General features: G+C 41.4%; 1 protein-coding gene across 1 annotated transcript in view; it reads left to right on the forward strand.

Moving 5' to 3' along the window:
* Window positions 1-375: 375 nt before the first annotated feature.
* LOC309876191 (uncharacterized protein) overlaps window positions 376-16142 on the forward strand; it is a 31313-nt gene continuing 15546 nt past the window's right edge. The window contains exons 1-10 of the mRNA XM_082756191.1: window positions 376-438; window positions 2377-2483; window positions 3870-3921; window positions 4267-4399; window positions 5742-5883; window positions 6862-6993; window positions 7765-7907; window positions 11339-11452; window positions 11939-12042; window positions 14967-15093. Coding sequence (XP_082612317.1) covers window positions 2397-2483; window positions 3870-3921; window positions 4267-4399; window positions 5742-5883; window positions 6862-6993; window positions 7765-7907; window positions 11339-11452; window positions 11939-12042; window positions 14967-15093 — 1034 coding nt within the window. The 5' untranslated portion in view covers window positions 376-438; window positions 2377-2396. The remainder of the gene's footprint in view (window positions 439-2376; window positions 2484-3869; window positions 3922-4266; window positions 4400-5741; window positions 5884-6861; window positions 6994-7764; window positions 7908-11338; window positions 11453-11938; window positions 12043-14966; window positions 15094-16142) is intronic.

Here is a 16142-nt window from a genome sequence, read left to right on the forward strand (position 1 = left end):
CAGCCAGATCAGCCGAATCAACCCTGGCGATCAATGGGGTGACAGATGTCGCAGCCAGATCGCCCTCACATCCAGAGCTATATCAGGGCCCACAGTCTATTTAAGGCTCCATACAGCCGTTCTTTTTAGATTACGGTGAGGAAATTTGAGGGTGAAAATTCGATGATAAAGACAGCAGAAACATTCTCTCGTCATTACCCCTGCCTAAACACGTCTTTTCCAGGATGTCTATAAACGCTTTAACGTTTTCCCTCAATCCTCGTTCCTCCCACAGGCCTTTGCGGTTTATGCAAATCACCGCCGCCCTATTGGCTGCTGTCCCTCTCGGCACCGCCTGGCGGGCGGGCTGGGCTCGGCTCAGCTCGGCTCAGCTCAGCTCAGCTCAGTTCAGCTCCCCTCAGGCAGGCGGCGGCCGCCATTTTGTGTCCTCGCGTTGCGGTGAGCAGGGGGCGAGGGGCAGGAGCGCGTTGCTGCCGCGCTGCGGTTCCCCCAGTCCTGGTTTTTGGGAGCTCCTCTGTGGAGACAGGCGCTGGGCTCGGTGTGGGGAGCTGGGGGTCTCCTCTCCTCACAGGTAACCAGCGATAGGACCAGAGGGAATGGCCTCAGGTTGCGCCAGGGGAGGTTCAGGTTGGAAATGAGGAGACATTTCTGCTCAGAAAGAGCAGTCAGGCACTGGGACGGGTTGCCCAGGGAGGTGGTGGAGGCACCGTCCCTGGGGGTGTTCAAGGCAAGGCTGGACGTGGTGCTTAGGGACGTGGTTCAGTGGATGATGGTGGTGGTGGTAGGGGGATGGTTGGACCAGATGATCTTGGAGGTCTTCTCCAACCTTAATGATTCTTTGGTTCAGTGAGGTTGGCCTGCTTCAAGCATGGCTCGGAAGGGCACTCTGAACAAAATGCTCTAATACTTCTCTTTTTTTTTTTAAATACCTCAGCATATAATAATCACCTTGGCTGCCTTCTTTTAGTGCATCTAACTGTCTTGCAAGCCATTTCCATTTGTGGAAAACCATCCTTTTTGCCTTCTTTGCCCATTTCGGTGCAGTCTGCCTGCACCTCATGTTGCTTGTTGCCATCAGCCTCTTCTCCTGATGCTCAGGTAGGTGCTGGGCTCATCCCGCTGCTGCTCCGTGTTACATGGTGACACAGGCTCTGCTGCACAGCTCCATGCCAAGCGGAGGCCCCTCAGCAGGCATGAAGGGCCAAACAACCTTGCTCATTTGTATTCCTGTCAGCAGCAGCCTTTATTTTGTGATTTTGTATCCTTTTTTTTTTTTTCTTTTTCTCACCTTCTTGCCTGGTGCTGCATCTGTGCTCAAGATCTGTTAGAGGTTGCTTTTTTTTTCCACCCCTCTGCTTCTGAAGGAGTGCTTGCAACGTTGAGAACCGGTGGTCAGTGTTCGCATGCCAAAAGGCTGCTTTCCAGGACTGATTCAACTGCTGCTTAAGGTGACAAGGCATCTCCCTGCAGAGGAAAAACCCCTCAGCTGCAGCAAGGAGTTACTATTTCAGATCTGTGCATATGCGGTGCTAGTATGATGAAATTCAATGCTCCCTTGGCTTATGGCTGTGCAGTGGAATCCAGTTCCTTCTGCAACCAAAAGGCATCTATCCTAGAAGTAACAAGTAATTGCCTCCTTTATGGAGACATGGAAGTACTACAGTTCTGCTTGCAAAGCATGGTGTATCTGATAAACTGAAAACTGTAAAGTTACACTTATCAATAAGGTTTATTAATAGAAAGAAATGAGACCAGTAGAAAAATAAATAGTACAGCAGTCTGAATCTAAGTATTTCAGTCTGGGTTATTACAGAAGAATCTGGTCTTTATCTATAAATCTGTTTAATTTTGTTACTACTTGTATAGAATCGCATACCCTGGATCACCACAGCTAGAAAGACAAGTGAGAGGTTTTGAAACGGTGTTTTCATGCTTCATGTGTAGAATGAATGTTTAGATACTTACAGTGTCCTTCAATATAAGGACTTAAAAACCCCGTCTGCTCACTTTTGTCCCCTCTGGTTGAAACATGGCTTTTAGTGGCAATGGATTGAGTAGCTCTAGTGCTAAAACTTTCACTTTTTAAGAGTTTTAGTGATTTCTTCAGTGGTGACTTTATTTTTCTCTCTGGTTATCTCCTGATTAACAACTTGATGCTTACTTTTTCTGAGTTTGGGGGGGGAGGAGGTGAAGACAGCTATGAAATAACTGTGACTTGACTGTGCTGCAATGAAACCAAATCAGTTTAATAATTTCAATAAAGTTTCCAGTCTGAAGTTAACTTAAATTGTTGTCCTGTGAGTGACCTGTGAACCATTATTCAATAGCCATCAGTATTTTGAATCATTATTGATGTATTTCTTATAAATATTTTAGGTAACAGGAAACCTGAAGTCATGGCTGGAAAACCCAAACTTTACTACTTTGATGGAAGAGGCAAAATGGAGTCCATTCGCTGGTTGTTAGCTGCAGCCGGGGTTGAGGTTTGTTTCACCATTTTAACTTTAAGCTGTGTATTTTAAGCTCGTCAGAACACCGGTCGTTAACCAAATGAGAAAAACTATCCCAAGATGCAATAGTAAATAAGTATTGGTTATTCAGCATGATTAAATGCTATTACTTGAGGTGCACAAATGTATGGCTTCAAGTTACGTGTCTTCTGAGACACTGCAAGCCAGGCTCTTGCTTAATGCAAGAACGCTTAATTAAGCCTTCTGTTGCTCACCCAGTGCTACTGAGCTGAACAATAGATGTATTCCTGGCATAACGAGTATAATCCGTGCCAAGTAAAACAGCAACAAATTTGCAGCAAATTTGCAACAAATTTGCATTCCAGTCTGTCTGTTTTCAGCTGGATGCTCGTACAGGGATTTTTATTTTTTCATTCAGCTGGCTGCATCCTTCAAAATGAGCTGCAGCATGAAACGTATTTTGTCCTGTTTGCTTCATGTGAATAGATTTAACAGCTTATCTTAGCCTATGTGATCCCACTTACTCTAGTTGAACATCCGTGCTGTATTTGTGTGCCTAACTTTCTGGGTTTTCCCTGCTGTAGCAAATCTTAATTATTAACACACATCACGCGCGTTCATAGAGAGGCTGACTGAGGAAGAACCCTTGGGAGTTCATGTCGAGGCTTCTCGTGCTTGGTAAGCTCAATCACTTTCCAGTCTTTATGGATTACATTGACTATAATGGTACCTTAGACATGTATGGCGCACGTACATGTAAATGTCCAGCTTTGGTGCCTTAATCTTGAACTGAAATCCTCTGTAATTACCAGCCATCCTCAACCATACCGAATATAATTACATCACTCTGATCACAGGCAATGCTGTGTCTTTTGGTTTCTTATCTAGTGAATAATTCATCTTTAGGTGTCCTAAATATGCTTCTGCACTAATCTTCCTGCTTGGCATAATACTTTAACATTATTTTGTAAAAGCTTTGTTTTAACTTTCTAATAATTTGTTCCCTTGTAGCTCCTAAATCAAAATAACACACAGCTGAGCTTTTTTTCCACATGTCAGGAAGCATTTTAAGGACAGCCTAGTCCATGTTGTTGACTGTCTCAAGTTAAATTGCCTGTTCAATACCAAATAAACCATCCTCACTCCAGGTCTTAATGCCAGTTTTTCTACTAGGGCTGCCTTTAGCAGCATTTGTCAGGTATGATAGACCAAGAAGTTTTGCCAGTGCTTCTGCCCCTTGCATTTTCTCCCTTAGAGTTATGTCTGGAATGTAGGGACCAAGATTTGTATTCTCTTCCTTGATAAGCACTATCCAGATCTGAAGTTTGTCTGTCCTAGAAATGTGAGAGGGTGTTCGTTTCCTGTTCTTCCTTATTCACTTGTTTGTTTTTTTTTCAGTTTGAAGAGGAGTTTTTGGAAACACGAGAACAGTATGAGAAGCTCCTGCAAAGTGAGTGCATATAAAACCTCAAAAGAAGTGTGAGCAGGCTTTACATAGTCTCAGAGAAGATGTTTAAAGACTGTGGGACTGACTTCCCACACAGCAGAGATTTTTTTCAGACTGATTTTTTTTTTTTAAATTACTTTTCTTCCCCATGTGTGGATATCTGTCCACACTGAGAACTGAATGTCTTTCCAACTTGTGGAATTTCACAGTGATTTGCAAAAGCTTATCCTAAAACTTCATTAAGTATCCTGATATAGCTTAAGATAGTGGTAATGAGGGTGAAATTTTGGGATTTAAAATTTGCTTCAACTGTGTTTTTAAGTAATGTATTGCTTTCCCTTTCTTCAGGTGGATCCCTGCTGTTCCAGCAAGTTCCCCTGGTGGAGATCGATGGGATGAAGATGGTGCAGACCAGAGCCATCCTCAACTACATAGCAGCAAAGTACAACCTCTACGGAAAGGACCTGAAGGAGAGAGCCCTGTACTGTGACTGTTCTTCTTGGATGTGTTACAGTAACTTAGATATGTGTAGAATTAATGGGGTAGTTGCGCACACAATCACCGATGCGCTTCAGTGATTTACAACTTGCAGTGAGACTGACAAGCTGCAGTTCAGTGCAACCCAACTGATTTGTTTTGAGTAGATTATCTTTACATAAAAAAAAAAAAGCTTGGTGTGTGGGTAAGTTGTGCTCTAGTAAAACATTAGTACAGCTTGCCACAGGAATTCATGAACTGGCTGGGGTGTAAATATTGAACTACTTATGTAAACTGAAAACGTTTTGGAAAGCAGTGGTTATTTTTTTTAGCTTTTCTGTTTGCAAAATAACACCTGGAAGTGATGTTATCTGTAGTTGGATGGTATTCTTCAGCATTGTAAGAAGTTTATTTTTTAGGTCTTCAGGAATTGGAGAAAGCGCAGCTAAAAGCTACCAAAAGATTTCTGGTTTCATGTGAAACTAAATTTAGGTCTTAACGCTGTGTCGGTGAAGGAAAAAGATGTGTTTGGGATATCTCAGTGGCCTTTAAATGCCCATTTCCTACTGTTTCCCAGATAAAGGAAAATTAAAGGTTAACTAGTAAGGAATCCAACTTCAATGGGTAAAATACCACAGAACTGTGAGTAATTAAGTGAATTGGCTGGAGCTGGTTCAGGAAAGTAACAAGAAAAATAACCTGGAGCATGAGTCGTAGTTTACCAGCTTCTTTCTGGTGTTAATGAGCCATCACCTACAGCTTTAATTTCTTGAATACCTCTTCCTGCAGACAGAATCCTCTTCCATCAAGTTATATATTTAGTCTGGGACCTATTCTTTCTGTTCATCAGAAGATAGAATTCAGATGTATTTGTTGATTTGTTCTTGAGGGCAGTGCTTTGAGCAGGGTTTACTGCGATTAGCGCAGGCTGAAGTACTTCAGGTAACTGGTCTCCTGTAGTGTAGAAATGCAGTTTTGGAAAACCAGAGGGGTGAAGCTGGTACATGTTAAACCTTGCAGGAATATCTGATAGTGTCTCATTGTATTTAATAGTGCAAATAACATAACTTACTGGCTTGGCTCTGGCCAGTGGAGGGCCTCTTTGGAGCTGGCTCTGATCTGACATGTGGCAGCTGCTGGGCTGTGCTCACAGAGGCCACCCCTGCAGCCCCCTGCTACCAAAACCTTGCCATATAAACCCAAAATGCCTCTACTTTTTAACCAGAAAAATAATTTGTATGATGGGGCAGGAGGGGGTTCAACTTTTACGATTACAGTGCAGATCTGTCGTTATGGAGGTGCCTTCTTATTTACATTTGTTTTTTGTTGTTGTTATTTGTTGTAAGGATTGATATGTATGTTGGAGGAACTGAGGACCTTATGGGCTTTATTTTGATGTTCCCATTCTTATCAGCTGAGGATAAAGAGAAGCAACGTGCCTTTATAGTTCAGAAGGCCACCAGCAGGTACTTCCCAGTATATGAAAAGGTATGTCGTAGGATCCCTTCCTTCTGCTGTTCTGGAAGGGCACCAGCAGGAACACTGGGTGTTTTACAAGAAGCAGGGGAAATAGGAAGGTTTTAGCCCAGTACTGTAAACTGGACATCGTCCTGTCACCAGGCTGGACAGATGAGAGGGAGGTCAGAGCAGTGTAAGAGAACTGGGGGTGGGCTAAATGTAGAAATTTCTGAATGAGATCTTGTGGTTTAAGCAACATCACCACTGACACTGAAAGATCCAAGTACCCCTTTGATCCACTGAATGTGTAAACGACGATTATATGCAGTTGAAATTGCAGCTTCCTGCTTTTAGGAGAACAAACTATGTAACCTACATTGCAAAGGAGATGCAATTTTAAAATAGCTAATTGTCAACTTTGTTTAACATCTCAACTATATATTTATGTTATTTATTTATTTAACCACAATAGTAAGCAGTTATTACCACAGTTTGTAAACCAGTTTTGGAGATGCCTCAGTGTTTTAAGTTTCCCCAGGCAGATGTAGGAGGCACAGAAGTCTTCTAATCTGAACGTCCTGCTATGTAATCCATACTGGGATCTTGTTTTTTTTTCTGGCTGATCCCAGTTTTCCCACTGAAGCTGTAACCAAATGCAGAAAAAAAATCAAGATTTATTAGGCTGGAAAGGGGAGAAAACCAAGGAGGGATCTAACCCTGTAGTCCAGTACATGGGGTTACCCAGGGCTATAGGATGGAAAAAAAGGATGGGTAAGAGAAACAGTGGGATTCTAGATTACTGCTGAGAGGACTGCTTGTGGATAAATGGTTGGTGATTGTAGGCCCTGAGCTCACATCTCCTGCACTAACAGTATCCCTAGGGGCTGGGGAGAAAAAGGTGAAAAGGAGGCTGTAAGTACTGCCAGAGGAGGTGTGCCTGAGTATTTTGTAAACATCAACCGCAGCTGCTTATCCACATCTGAACACTTTCATTTATGGTGCTTCCAGGTTCTGAAAGACCATGGGCAGGACTTCCTTGTTGGCAACAGTTTTAGCTGGGCGGATGTTCATCTTCTTGAAGCCATTTTAATGGTAGAAGAGAAGAAGTCGGACGTTCTCTCGAGCTTTCCTCAATTGCAGGTAACTTACATTAACAGTACTCTCATATGGATGGAAATATAATAAAAGATATTTCTGTTATGTGTGGACAATTACATAAGACAGGAATGTTTGTCACTCCTCTTATATTGTAGTCTTGCTCTGCTTGCTTTAGGAAGAAACTCCTAATAGGATTCATCCACAGAATGTATAATTTCCTAGAGTAATTCTCATACAGACATGAAGAAAACCACCTTCTGTTTGTGTTGGTTTTCTTTTTGTTTTTTTTTTTTGTATCCTCTCAACAGCTCTGTGATGCCTGAAACGGAAAATATTTTCTAGACCAGAAACTGTGATTTGAATAAAGCTTACATCTGAAATTACATCTGAAACCACAGATAACTGTTTCCACTTCAACCTATATCAGTACAAGATGGAGGGCTGTCTTACTAATTAAAATAATGAGTTTGGAGCGAGGGAGGGTAAACTATCTGTGGCTAAAACCATATTTCTTGTCTTGCCTTCTCATGCTGCTTTTTAAAGGATGTTAATGACTTCCATTAGGAAGACTGAGATGAATACAGGCACATCTCTCACCAGTATTTCCTTTGCTGATGAAACAGTTCTGGACATTTATCATTTGTAGTTTCTCCAGCAGTGGCAGACAGTATTTGCTTAATGCTTTCTGTAAATATTGCCCTCTTCAGTTAAATCCTCTGCTTCCACAAATGAGTTTAACAGTTTTTATTTTCTTGTGTTAACTTTTTTTTTTTTTTTTTTTTAACTACCATGTACTTACTGTTTACCTTTTAGGCATTTAAAAGAAGGATAAGCAGCGTCCCCACAATCAAGAAGTTTCTAGAGCCTGGAAGCCAGAGAAAACCTGTTCCTGATGATAAATATGTGGAGACTGTGAGGAAAGTTCTCCGCATGTATTATGATATAAAAGCGAATTAGTGTGCCTGTCTAAAGCAACATCTATGCTTGGTGGAAGAAAACTGTGAGAGCATACAATTAAACTGCACAGGGAAGGTGAAGATACATTTAAAAAGAGTTTCAGTGAACAATATCGTGTGTTCTCTCATACAAAGTACAGTATGCAATTTTTTTAAAATTGCACTTCACTAATAACCTGTGTTCTTTCCTTCATTCTTCTTGAGATTTTTCTGGTAATTTTAAGCAATTGAAATGGCAGCAGGCTTGCTGTCTTCCTGGAAGCTCACTGGAAGAGGGGAAAGCAAAAGAGAAGGAAATGTGAGTTGCTGACTGACAGCTCCAGCATGTTATACTGGCTCCAAGGATTTTGCTGAAATCCAGATCAGATTTTTATATGATTGGTCCAGATTCAGGTCTTTGCTGTTTTTACCTTCACTTTAGTAAAATGAAAGAAGTGGTTTTGAAAGAAAGTAGGAGGGAGGTGTTTCTCTTGCCAGTTCTATTGAACATTAGTGATTTGTCTGTAATACCAGCATTGTGCCTTCATAGCTAAGTTGCATTTCTATTACTGAATTAAGAAATAAAATGACTACCAGCTGTCATATGTGTATAACTGGTATATCTAGAGGGCCTGTTCTAATCAAATAAACTTGTTATTCATATGCGTTCCTGTTGTGTTGTCTTATGAGTGAAAGTTGAGCTTGGTAGACTTTATCATATATGCAGAATGTATCCTCAAGAACTTCTTTACTGAAAGGGTTGTTAGGCATTGGAACAGGCTGCCCAGGGAAGTGGTGGAGTCACCATCCCTGGAAGTCTTCAAAAGACGTTTAGATGTAGAGCTTAGGGATATGGTTTAGTGGGGACTGCTAGCGTTAGGTCAGAGGTTGGACTCGATGATCTTGAGGTCTCTTCCAACCTAGAAATTCTGTGATTCTGTGATTCAAAGACTTGATTTGAAGGGGGTCCTTGTTAACCTGTGTAGCCCATGAAAAAAACATCTCATTTGCATTTTTAAACCAAGGAAAGGAGATAAAAAGGGAAGGTAGTAAACCATTACACAGAGCTGGTATAATTCCTGTCCAAGCTTTAATGACTCCCATACTCAAAATGTTATTTCTTTTCCTCTCTCTATTAGTTTTTTTCAGTACATCGTTTCAGCAGATGAGCTTACAAAGGAATGGCAAATGTTTTTAATCAAATAAATAAATGGCACATGCACTTTGAAAAGCTGCTCATAGGGTGTTATCTTGGGGCTTCTCCATCCCTAATGTCATTGTTTAAGTCCTGGCTATATACTGAGAAACAGGATGTTTCTTGACCTTGTAATGCAGTGAATGCTCTTAAGTAATGTCTGATGAATGAATTGCCCACTTGAGAGCTTGTCAATCTCCCAGCTTCAAAGCGAATGAAGTTCTCAGCACTGTGAATGGTTTCCTATCATTGCAAGAATACAGGATTTATCTGTCACCTGCTTTCCTAATGTCGATTGCAATTACAGTTTAATCTCAGATTGGTTTAATAAGGAAATTTGGAAAACCCTATAGCTGTTGATCTCCATCCCTTTGCTGAACTTTTTCTCTGGAATCTGAGGCAAGGTGTGGCGTGATGCTGTATGAATGTTCTACACGTGAGGATGCAGAAGAAACGGGTGTCTGTCTGTGTTTGTCAGCTCAAAACCTGGTAGGCTGTAGCCGTGTCTGTCAGCAAAGAGCATGGCACAGTAACAGTGAGGTTGAACAGAAGGACAGTCAGTACTGCAAACTTGGCATCAGTGCTGTGTGGGTTTGGGGGTGGGGTTGCTTGAGTGGTTGTGGTGACTTAGTGCTGTTTAGACTGCACTCTGAAAGCACAATTTTCAGTTAAATTTCACCCAGCAGAGATCCATTTTCTGCAGTCCAAGATCACAATGCAGTGAGAGCCAAAGTGCAGTCAAGAAATGTACTTTAAAAGCACTCTCCTGTTCTAGGTCTCTAATGTGGATACACCCTGATCTGGCCCAGCTGATGAGTTATTTCCTGATATTTTAGTAAGTTTCAGTTTATTCTGTGAGAGAGGGTTGATGAAAACTTGTATTCTTTTTGTGTTTATATACGAACTAGTGTGTACCCCTTCATGTAACACAACCTCCACTTACACTGTCATTAAAGGGCTGCATGGTGTGACACAGGCACTACTGGGGACTTGTGTCCTTCTGGAACAGCTGACACAGGACATCCGAGGTGTCACTAGGTGCTTGTGCAGAAAATCAAATCAAACCCGACTGATAAACACTTCAAAGCAGCAGAAGAAAAGCAGCCGCCTGGCCAGTGATTGTATGCTTTAGAATGAGCTGAATCATATCTTACTTGCTATTTTTTTGTCAAGAAAATTAGTAGTGCTGGGCAAGGGTCTGCTTTTGCTCCTCATCACTGGAAGGAATAGGTAATAATTCTAAGGATGGTGTGTTTCTTATCTGGATATTTCCACACAGGTTTGTCAGTTTAGTCTTTAGCCTCCACAGAGTGACAGGTCTATAGATTATTATTGTGATCTTCCAAATTTAGGGCAAACTAGGGAGATCAGTTAGATCTAAGTCTTTCGTAAACCTAGTGAGAAGTAGAGAGGTCTTAAAGGGTATCCATCTGCAGGAGTTTCCTAATAGCCAAAGAAGTATAAAATCCCTCCGTACTGAGTATCCTCGAGTCCTTGTACAGGGCTCTAGCAGTGATTACTTCGGTCTTTAGCAGACTTTGATAATGCTTTCAAGACACATCAGAGTACTTCAGTTCTGTTACCAGCCTTCAGGACAGTACTAGCAAGCAAAGGAAACATACAGATGCTTGTTATCATCTCCCCTGTTTCCCAGTGCTGCTGGCCCAATACCTCTTGCACAATGCACGGTGATCCTAAGAATAATTTCACTCTGAACTGTCCCAAAGTGCTTGACAGTTCTGATGCATTTTGCAAGGACTTAGGTTTGCTTTCAACCCTTGCTCTGGCAAGACTTATATATACAAAGCAGCTTGCAGCATCATTCTGATAGCCAGGCAGAAGCTGTGCTTAGTGGAAGTAAGCACGGTGGTCCTACACAACCTGTTTGGGTTAAAAACATTGGCCATCAGTGGAATTACAAGTCCATTCCCAATGAAAGCAGTAGGAAAATTCTCACTGAAGGAAGGAGCAAAGGAAGAGGAGGAAAGGCCATGTGGGTTACTGGGACCTGCTGGTTGCCTCGGCGTGAACACTTGTGTGCATTGGCCACTGCTTTGAGGTTCAGGAGGGGGTAGGTTCATATTTTGGGGGTCCTAGGTAGGATCTGAGCATCAGCTGCATGTTCCTGCTTGGGCATGGGCACAGAGGAGCCCTCAGAGGACCGCTGGGGCTCACGCTCTCCTTGGCAATGAGTTGTAGGAAAGCTGAGACAGGAACATGCTGTTTGGCTTTATTTCTCTCATTTTCTGATGCACAGCCCCAGCAGGAACATCTGGCACGAATTAAGTCAATCCCCTGTAGAAATACAATTCAAAAAGCTTGTCTTTGTGGAAGATGCCAAAGACAGCTGGCAGGCTACTGCTGCTGCAAGGTGGGAAGCCGGAGAGTAGTGTTTAGTGGGTGCCACCAGGCATCTTCTAAATAAGGAGTTGAGCAACCTGTTTGTTTATTATTAAAATGGTAACTCAAGAATTGTAAAGTCCAAAGTGTCTGCATATTCATGGAAACACAGAAAACATTTTAGTGTTGTTAGTAGCAGTTGAAACAGAATCTCTTAACCTTTGCAAAGTGTTCATAAGCACATCCTGAGTGTGACGTGGGTTTTTTGAGGATATCACTTCCCTAAAGAGGGAAGAGGACAACAGCATAGCTCAGCCACAATCTCTCTCCCATGCTAATCAGTGTTTTATTGTTTACACTGTGCTTAAGGTCCTGCTCCTAGCGAAGGGTCTTCTATATCCTGTTTGCTCTGGGGGAAAATTTCTGCCCTAGGCAACTACTGGTTGTTGTACTAGCCGAATTTCAACAACACAAAAGGCATTGAATTAACCTGATGTTACTTTTCCTCTGTCCCTAGATGGAGCCCTGCTCTTTCAGCAAGTGCCCATGGTGGAGATGTAGAACGAAGATGGTGCGGCCCTGAACCATCCCCAGCAGCACAGCAGGAAAAGTACAACCTCTGTGGGAAAGACCTAAATGAGACATAGCCTGGGACAGTAACTCTAGAATTAAAAGCACCAGGTGCTTGATTTTGAACGATGACTACTTTTGTAGTCAGTAGAAAGAAATAGTTATCTCCAGATGGCAAGTTACCTGAATTGTAAGGCATGGTTAACCTTTTCCAGGATATGACTGGAAGCATCTGCAAGGCCCCTAAGAGTACGGAGCAGAAATCAGATATATATATACACACCTCCAGCAGCCCCTCCAGGTTTTGACCAAGTCATTGCAAAACTTTCTTCTTCTTGGTTTAAAATTTCTCATGCTGCAACTTCTGTTGCAGTCCTCTCCCATCCTTTCAGCATGCTTCTCTGAGAAGAGTCTGTTCCTGCCCTCTCTGTAACTAAACGTTAGATAGTTCAACACAGTTATACCCTTGGAACTTTGCAATTTGACATTTTATGTAAAATTTTATTTATGTCGTTTTATGGAACTGAAAGAAAAATTAACAAAGTTTGCAGAAGATAAAGAAGAAAAGTGACAAGAGGGAAGAAATGTGAGATTTGGTGACCTGAATCAGTAGTACGTACACTGAGAATTAATAAAAAATGCTGTAGCTTCCAATTCTTTCTGTTGCTTGCCCTACTTTCCATTTCAGAACAATTTCTACACTGCAGCAGAACCCTTCAAACTCACATGTGGAAAGGTCACCCAAGAGTAGATGGAATGGAAATATTACCTTCCTGCTGGCAAGAGGCAGAAGGAGCTTAACCTTATCCTTCAGCCTGATACTCCCAAGCTTAGCCCACAATCCCAGCTGTGCCAGCCCTACTCAGATACACATTAGTTCATCTATTTATGAATATAGATGAACTCTGTATATACTCATACATAGATGAACTAATGTGTATCCACCCCCTTTGTCAAGGAAGTAACTACCTTATTGAACTCTGCTATTAGTCAGCAGATTTGCTGCAGGAAGTCTTTACTCTTGGGATGACCTTTTGGTCAATCATTTCTGATAAAGTTTGTCTAAGAAGGGCTTGCATGGCAACAGCATTGCAATGAAAGGCGTATCTCTCACACGTTGCAGAGTATCCCATTGTTTAAGTTCTCACATGCCCACACAACATAAAAAGAAAAAGGTGCAACATTAGTGTGTGTATCTTAACCTTAATTAAACAAGCACATTGTTTATTTTTCTAGTGCCATGGTACCTTCTTGCTCATTGTAACAGGTATAAGTATGAAGTCGTACAGGCTTGAGGCTGGAGAAAGTACTTCTGTTGGATCTAGAAATTCTTTTTATACTAGGAAAGGGACAGACGTCACAGGTTGCATGGTGTCCTGGTCCTTGAAGCAAGAGGCACACCTTTTCAAACCAGACTATTGAAGACAAATGTATATGTTTGAGCCTCAAAGACTGATCTGTCTTTTCTGGCCATTCCTATGAGAAAAACTAGGAATCTTTGCATTCATCTACAACACTAAGGCAGCTAGTGCTGATTTTATTGCTGAGGGTGTCCACAGGAAACACCTTGTAGACATGAAACACGTGGATGGAAATGTCTGGACAGTAGTTTTTAAATCATTTATGGATTCAATGGCCTATGGAAAGGTTTAATCTACAGAAGGATTCATACATCTTTTTATGTAATGTTACACAATTATACTGGTTAGTTATGTACTTGGCTATCATAACCAAACTCTGTTTGGAGGTAAGTCAATAAAAAATACTCTCCTAATACACATTCCTAGCAATAAAAAACTTTATCCTAATATAGATTCCTATGTTTGCCATGGAACAGAATAGTTCGGTCGGAAGGGACCTTGAAAGATCACCCAGTCCAACTTTGTACCAGCCTTGGGAGACACATTGAAACATAACCTCACTTCTATAACATGAGTGTATTTACACTGTTTTACTTGCTACAGATTTATCACCTTGTATATAAAGGTTATACACAGCATCACCCTGGTTCTCAAGTACTCCAAAGCCTTTTTTCAATATTCCTGACCAGGGATGCAGAAATAATCCCGAAATGTGGGTTTAGGTCATGAATATTTCCATCAACTCTGTATTTAATGATTCAGTTTTGCTCAGTTTTTAAATTCTTAGAAATTATTTTCCTCTTGAATCAAGCTAGTCACAATTTTTATGTCTATCACTACTGAAAAGTGGGTCACTTTCTTGAATTATATTACTACCTGCATCAAGAGGTGAGCTCTTTAATGGTCAGGCAGAAGGTGACAGACCACCTCCCCATAGACACAAAATGGACAGACAGAAGAGATGGATGTCCATTTTCCTGTTTTGAAACACAAGAGTAAGCCTTCCAGATGATAATCTGAGCTAAAAGTCTTACCGGATGGAGCGCTTCCAACAATGACCTGTATTTCAACTGTAAATACCTCCTTTTGGTATGTTTGCATGTCCGATAGAAAAGAGCAGGGCAGCAGGATTTTTACTGTGTTGTCAGAATTTAAGAGACTGGGGACTGAATCAAACCTACCAAGACCCAAAATCTCTTTGCAGTCAATGGAGAAGAGCAGAAGTGGATCCTGAATCACATTCATTAATTCGTTAATGAGACCCATCATTAGCTGTACAAGAAGGTAGGAATTTCCCAGCCCCAGGCAGTAAATAGCCTGAGTGCAAGGTATCTTCCATTCCAAAGGTGAGTGCAATGTGCTCATTCATACTTCCTTGTGCTCACTCCTTACTTTTAGAATCTTAATTCTGCTTTGGGTACATTCCCTAGGTACACTGTCGGAAGTCAAAGAGAAGGATTTTGCCCATGTTGTCCTTTGCCAAAATAATCAGGTTTTTCCTGTTTATATACAACACCTACTTTACAAGGTGGGTAAAGGTAAAATACTTTAATAATCTTTTAGCTGAGACTGGAATATGCTGATATATATGAAAATTTCTCCCACTTTCTGTAGATTCCTTGGAATTCTTTGAAGTTCCTTTTTGGAAACCAGCTCACCTGGGCAGAAATCCAACTGATGAAACAATCCTGACGGCAGAAGTGAAAACATCCACATTATCTCCAAATTTTCTTTGCTACAGGTAATTAAATCAAATAGTAAGACAGTCATATTCATTCCAAGCTTTGTGGAAGAGAAGTTAAAATGCTTTGGCAGCTCCTTGCTGGAATGCAGAACTAATAGAGAGAGCATCGGGAAACACAGTCTATAAAGTATGCACAGAGAATATAAAATAATAGTAATAATAAGTAAAAGCAGAGCTGAGAAATATATGTGAGAAGTGAATTATGGTCCCATGTGTTTAAAAATAAAGAAACAAACAAAACTATTATATAAATTATTTTTTATCTTAGTGGTTCCAGTGAGAGAGGGAGAGTGGTTTTCATATTCCCTGTCTTATAAGTGGAATAAGACACTCAAATTAAAAGCAGCAAAATACAAGCAGAAAAAAAGGCAACAGTTTCACACTAGGACTGTGGAAATCATTGTTAGAGGATATCATTGAGGTCAGGAACTTGAAAGGATAAAAGTGATATCAAGTATATAGTAATTAGTGCTGTGGAATCTTGGAAGAAATCATGAACTTTCAGGTGTTAAGCAGCTCTCTAGCTCTGAAAGATTAAATTCTGAAAGGCAGACTATCCCAGTACTGATAACTCCTTTACACCTTCCATTGCTGGAGCACCTCTCCTATGAAGAAAGGCTGAGAGAGCTGGGGATGTTCAGCCTGGACAAAAGAAGGCTCTGGGGAGACCTCATTGCTGCCCTTCAGTACTTAAAGGAGTCTTATAAAAAAGATAGAGGAGGACCCTTTACTTGGGTAGATAATGATAGGACAAGGGGGGATGGTCTTAAACTAAAAATTAAGAGATTTAGAATAGACATTAGGAGGAAATTCTTCATTGTCAGGGTAGTGAGGCACTGGAACAGGTTGCCCAGAGAGGTTGTGGATGCCCCATCCCTGGAAGTGTTCAAGGCCAGGCTGGATGGGGCTTTGGGCAACCTGATCTAGTGGGTGGCATCCCTGCCCACGGCAGGGGGCTTGGAACTAGCTTTCAGGTCTCTTCCAACCCGAGCCATTCTATGAATCTGTGATTCTATGACTTGTATCACCTGACTTGTACCTACTTT

This window comes from Aythya marila (genome assembly GCF_965140915.1).
Source record: "Aythya marila genome assembly, chromosome: 3".
In the NCBI taxonomy this organism is placed as follows: domain Eukaryota; kingdom Metazoa; phylum Chordata; class Aves; order Anseriformes; family Anatidae; genus Aythya; species Aythya marila.